This window comes from Ziziphus jujuba, chromosome 2 (assembly GCF_031755915.1).
Source record: "Ziziphus jujuba cultivar Dongzao chromosome 2, ASM3175591v1".
Taxonomy (NCBI): domain Eukaryota; kingdom Viridiplantae; phylum Streptophyta; class Magnoliopsida; order Rosales; family Rhamnaceae; genus Ziziphus; species Ziziphus jujuba.
Genome location: NC_083380.1, coordinates 20,479,133 through 20,484,886, shown reverse-complemented (window position 1 = coordinate 20,484,886; position 5,754 = coordinate 20,479,133). Strand labels below are relative to the sequence as shown.

At 33.3% G+C, this 5,754-nt stretch overlaps 1 protein-coding gene across 1 annotated transcript; it reads left to right on the top strand.

Moving 5' to 3' along the window:
- The first annotated feature begins 508 nt into the window (after positions 1-508).
- On the top strand, positions 509-4,578 carry LOC112491759 (uncharacterized). Its single transcript, XM_048474399.2, has 6 exons — positions 509-1,013; positions 1,385-1,485; positions 2,836-2,933; positions 3,037-3,248; positions 3,788-3,849; positions 4,186-4,578. Exons 1-6 carry the CDS (start codon positions 632-634, stop codon positions 4,207-4,209), a joined length of 879 nt encoding a protein of 292 aa, XP_048330356.1. The 5' UTR covers positions 509-631; the 3' UTR covers positions 4,210-4,578.
- Positions 4,579-5,754: the final 1,176 nt, after the last annotated feature.

Sequence of the window (5,754 nt, the reverse complement as noted above, 5' to 3'; positions counted from 1 at the left end):
AATATTTTAAAAAATCAATGTATAAAACCACTTAATTCTAAACTAAAATAATACAATTTTTATCTTGTATTTGTATCAATAAACTAAACATAGTTATAAATAACAATAATAAAAAATAGTTCACAAACATATGTTTTTCTTTAAAAAAGAAAAAAAAAAAAGAAGCAAAAACATTAATAAATAAAAATATATATATATATAGAGAGAGACAAGAAAGACGATTGATTGTCTATTGATTATACATGACAGGGCATAAATAGGATTAAAGATACACAATACATCTAAATTAGACTAAGAGATAGTTACAATTTCTTAAAAATAATTTTTATAATAATAAATTAAATTGGGTCCAATAAAACTAATTTGGTTTTGAGGGGCATAAAAAAAAATAAAATAAAATAACTATTTTCTAGGAGGACCGTGAGGTAAATCGCATACAATAAATATATAAAATATTTAAGGTGGGGACAAAAAAAAAGCCACGTGGTCGCCCCGTAAGAGTATCTTGCTGCATCCAAGACCGTGCATCGCTGGCCATCGTCGTCGTTATCGATTCATCATTGTCAATCCAAGAACAAGGAGAGGATCAAAGTTTCGGAGAGAGAGCCAACTTCAAAGTCAGCGACCATCCATGGACTTCTGGCAAAAAGCTCGAAGTTTTGCCGAGGAAGCAGCCAAACGCTCACAGGAGCTCACTAAGGAAGCCGCCAAGCGATCCCAGGAACTCACAGTCGGAGCTTCCAAGTTCTCCGACATCGTCTCCGAGACCGCCAAGCGCTCCAAGGAGTTCGCCGCCGAGGCCTCCAAGAGAGCCGAACAGATCAGATTGGAAGCCTTAAAGCAGGCCGACAAGATCAAGCACTTGGCCGATGGGGTTGCCGTTGCCCCAGCTCTCATGGAGCCTTCTGTGGAGACGCAAGAGAAGGATCTGGAAGCCTTTGGAATAACCGAGGAGTTGAGGGATTTCGTCAGAGGCATCACCATCAGCACGTTTCAGGATTTCCCTCTTGAAGGTAGTCCATCTCTTTTGTTGTTTCCGGATTTTCATTGCGTCTGTTTGGGTCATTAGAAAATGCAGGGAAAAAAAATATAAGAATTCATTTTGCCATTGTAAAGTCTTTATAGCATTGAACAAAATTTTCCGTTTTCTACAATCAAAAGTAAAATATTACACAGCAAGATTATGAATTTTATTTTATTTTATTTATTTTAAGGAAAGCGGTGTAATCATCATAGTGAGGATTTGAATGTATAGCACTGGATTTGAACATAAAGGAACAAAATATAAATTTAGGCTAAACCTCTTTATTGGGGGTTTTACAAATTGTTTGTTGTTTCTTATATTGCAAAAGCTTATTGGTGTTGGAATTGTTCCATGATGCAGATGATACGCAGTTCTCTGATATTCCTACCGTCTCAAATGTTAGCCAGGATCTTACAGAGTGGCAAGCAAAACATGCTAATCTTGTTCTTTCAACTGTTAAGGTAATTCCCATTCTTTATTGCAAAAATTGCACAAAACGAAATAAATGAACCATCTGCAATTGGGTTAAAAAGGAAAATTATATTTTTATTAACTAGTCTTGGAGTGCTTATTTACCTTGAGCATATAATTACCCATGGTTCATCCATATGCTGTCTTGGAATGCTCTCAAAAGCTAAGGACAACCTCTCAAAAGCAGAAGAAATAGAGTACAGTACTGATTTAGGGAAGCTTTATAATCCTTGAGACGCTCAGGAAATTAAATTGAAGGTCCCATTGTATGCTAAATAGAAGTAACCGTTTTGATATTAATCGGATTTCAGAGTAGAGATAAGATAGAAAAATGGTTTTAAGAAAGTATTTGCTTGATATGCAGTAAATGGAGAAGCAATGTTAAGTATGTTGATTTTCAGTGGTTTATTACTTACCACAGAAGTTAATTCCTATACTAACTTAAATTCAAAGTAGCTGCATCTTAAGTAACTTGCAAATTTACTATCCAATCCTAAAGAATCTTTTATCCACATTATATTTAATGTAAATCATGTAGTTTGACTAATGAAACCCTGAAGGACCAGCTTGGGTATATTGGACATTGTTGTTGACAGAATACATAGAAAGACGGTTGATGGTGGGTGGAAAATATCTCAACTGGTGGTAACAACCATGCTGTCTCTAATAGTGTCAATGCCTGCCTTTTTTGTTGGCCTAGGTTTATGGATTCCAGGAAACTTATTTGCTGAAATTCTTTACTGCTTCCATAGATATGGGGTGATTGTGATTGTATTTGAAGCTGATAGTGGTATAATGTATGTTTACTGGAAAAAATCATAATCTCCCGTTGAGTTTTTTCTTTTTTTGCTAGGAATAGTTCCGCAATGGATATGATGGAATGAGAGTGTATGATGTATGCGTGTGCACCATCAATTAATGCAACTTTGTCTACAAAAAAATGACGAGCAATAAAGCATGTGAAGAGATAATCCAAGGATATTAGTTTCTTGGTTATTTTACAGTTATTAATTGTCTTGGAGAAAAGCCAGAGCTTCCCCTTCTATTACAGAATTAGGTTGTGTCTTACCAAGTAAATACCCAATTTGAGAGATACAAGCTTTATGTTGTGTGTTTCTTTCATCTTTGGAGGTTCATTACCCGGTGAAATTGCTAATCCTTAATTGAGTATGTTCTTCCTGTGATGTTAATGAGAATGCAAGATGATAAAATTGAGCAATGAAAGATTGTTTGTAATATGAAAAAATATTACACTTGAGTTAAACCTTGTTTTGCGTTGGTTTTATTACAATAAAATCTATGTGCTTAGCTTTCATTTATAATTCTTTCATTTGTTTTAGGAAATATCAAAATTAAGATATGAGTTGTGCCCACGTGTTATGAGAGAAAGGAAGTTCTGGAGGATATATTTCATTCTGGTGAACAATCATGTGGCTCCGTGAGTAGTTTAACATATATGCATTTGAAATAGTAATGCTTTGCTGCACCTTTTTCAATAGAATATGGCAATGTAATCTGTTGTATGTTATGGTTCCCTATAGCTATGAGAAGAGATATGTAGAGGATATGAAGCTAAAATCAGCAGAACATGAGAAAGTTGACAAAGCTGAGGAACCTATGAAGGATGGAATTACTTCTGAAGAACAAGTCAAGGATGCAAACCACCAAAGTAAAACTGCAACCTCGTCATCTGCTGAGCAAGATTTGGATGCATTTCTCTTGGGAGATCCTGGAGACAGTGATGATGGTCCAGGTAATCATTGGTCTCTGTTTACTTATCTGAAAATGGGGATGTTGAGGAGAACAGTTGATGCATCATTGGTCATGACATCTATTCCCTCAGAAATGAATAATTTTATTCTTTATTATTTATTTATTTATTTTATTATTTTTTTCCCCCTTCCATAAGTACATTTGCGCCCCCCTATGTATGACTGTTCATGTCCATGCAAAACTGACATGAATTTATGCGAAAATAGATTCCGTCCAACTACCATGTTGCTCCTTTGGCTACAGAGTAGCTCTTTTTCCAGTTGCATTTTATTAGCAAGTGAAATATCCATCTAGTCAGTAATATTGTTTGAAATAACTGCAAATTTCTTGAATGACTTCATTTATTTTGCTATAATTGTATGACAGTTTACCATCCCTTTCCTCCTATTATCTATGATTCATAGATAAAATGTATGTTATACTTTTGACTATAGCTGATGCTCAGGTGTGGGATCTACATTTTATAAACTTTTAAACTATATTAACTTTCTGTGTTCTGATTATTTGATGATCATCCAGATGATGATGATGATGATGATGGGGACCTTGATGATGAATTTGACAAAATGGTGGATGGATCAGTAAGTAAAACTTTCTGTTTATGTTAGCATGTAATTATTATGTAATATATTGGAGTTATGAGGCATAATTTAACTTGCATGTCATGTACCATGCATAAGTGACCAACTTTAAGAGGATTCAAGCACATTCAAGTTGTGATGTGTGAATAGAAAATAAAGTTTTGGTAACAGCTAAATGGTATTCATTGTTTGCAATTGCTAAGTGGTATTTATTTAACATGATTTTGACTGACCCTAAGTGGCAACTGGGAGTGGCCGTGTAGGTCTGCACAAGGTTTTATTAATCCATTTATAGTCTTCTTACTGATAATGTTCTGAAACTTGCTTGAACTTCAGGATGATGAGAAAGAGGACTTGTAGGAATATGGCAAAGTGGTTGGAACGTTGGTGGAATTGGCTGCTTCATTTGACAAGGAACCTTCACTTCGAAGGATGCTGTTAAGGATAGATTTGCCTAACCTACAATGGGAAACCAATGTTATAACTAGAATTCCCAAGCAGTTCTTGTTTCTTTATCCTCCTATCATTTTGTTAATTCCCTTTGTTTAATTTCCCCCCCCCCCCCCCCCCCCCCCCCTCCTATTTCTTAATCTCTTTTTTGTCATTTTTGGTACCCTGAAGTGCTATTTACTTTTAGTTAGCGATTGCTTTATATTCACGTATATATCGCTTCCTTTTCATTTTAAACACATTAAATAAATAGCTGGATCCTTGGGGTTTTGTATGAAATAGGCGTCATTTTTTAGAGCAGTTAAATTCACAACCAATTTTATTTTATTTTTACTTTTATATTTTTGTTGATGTTCATATTCCATTCGCAAAAAGGAACGAGTATGGTAAAATTTAGACCGTTTGATTTGTAGGCTCGCTGATAATGAGATCTTTTAAGTATGACAAATCAAAATGAGATCTTTTATGTGTTACACAATCAAAGTCTCTTCTTACACTATCAAAAGTCTCTATCTTTTTATTTTTTTTATTTTTTTATTTTTTATTTTAATAATTGAACATCTTAAACATGTTTGGTTAGTCATATTTGTCGCTTGTGGATGTATCTTTAAGTTTTTTTTTTTTTTTTTTTTTTTTTTTTTTTTTTTTTTTTTGTTTAGGTAAATATATCTTCAAGTTGTTTGGTCATAGAAATTTGTACCATCCGAGTTCACTGATGCAAGGCGAAAGTTTATTTTTTGGTTGTGTAAAGAGATATTCTGATTTTGCAAAAAGATAAAAACTAAAAATTAAAAATTAAATAAACTCTCGGATGACACACACACACACACATATATATATATATATATGTATATATATCATGTTGTAAATTAGCTTGTTATGTAAAAATAAATAAATTAAAAAAACTTTTTTAAAAAAAGTTCTAAATTGCAGCACTTAGATGGGCCTTTTTAATGGAGATACAAGAAAATTATCAAAATGCCTTAGATTATTTTATAAATTTTCATGTTTTAAAATGTTTTGCATCGATATCTTCTGAAAATAGAGGCGAAGAGATGCTTTTTTGTATGAATATATTTGATTGGTCCATGACTATTATTCCCATTTGCTAGAACTTCGTTCAAGGCTTAGCCTCCCTTAATATTTGTTCATGGCTAACCCTCCCTTATCGTTGAAAAAAGTTAGGAAAATTATTTGTCTATGTGAAACTAAAATATTTGTGATTATAAAATGCAGTTGCATCTGGTATGATTCAGCTTCACAAATGATCCAAATTTATTTTCGAATACCCAATAGTTTTATTGACTTTATCAATCTATCATCCAGGCAAAAATATCTCTAATTGATTAGATTTACTTGGGTCACAAAAAGCCATTGAGAAAATTTTTGAAATCATAGCAAAATGACATGCTATTCTAATGGAACTATATAGCAAGCGATCATTGTAAAATTGAT

What these genes read in the sequence shown, in the direction of transcription:
- LOC112491759 (XM_048474399.2), top strand. Translation starts at nt 632, where the DNA reads ATGGACTTCTGGCAAAAAGCTCGAAGTTTTGCCGAGGAAGCAGCCAAA. An exon ending in TCAGGATTTCCCTCTTGAAG is followed by an intron (nt 1,014 to 1,384) that starts GTAGTCCATCTC and finishes TCCATGATGCAG; the next exon opens with ATGATACGCAGTTCTCTGAT. An exon ending in TTGTTCTTTCAACTGTTAAG is followed by an intron (nt 1,486 to 2,835) that starts GTAATTCCCATT and finishes CATTTGTTTTAG; the next exon opens with GAAATATCAAAATTAAGATA.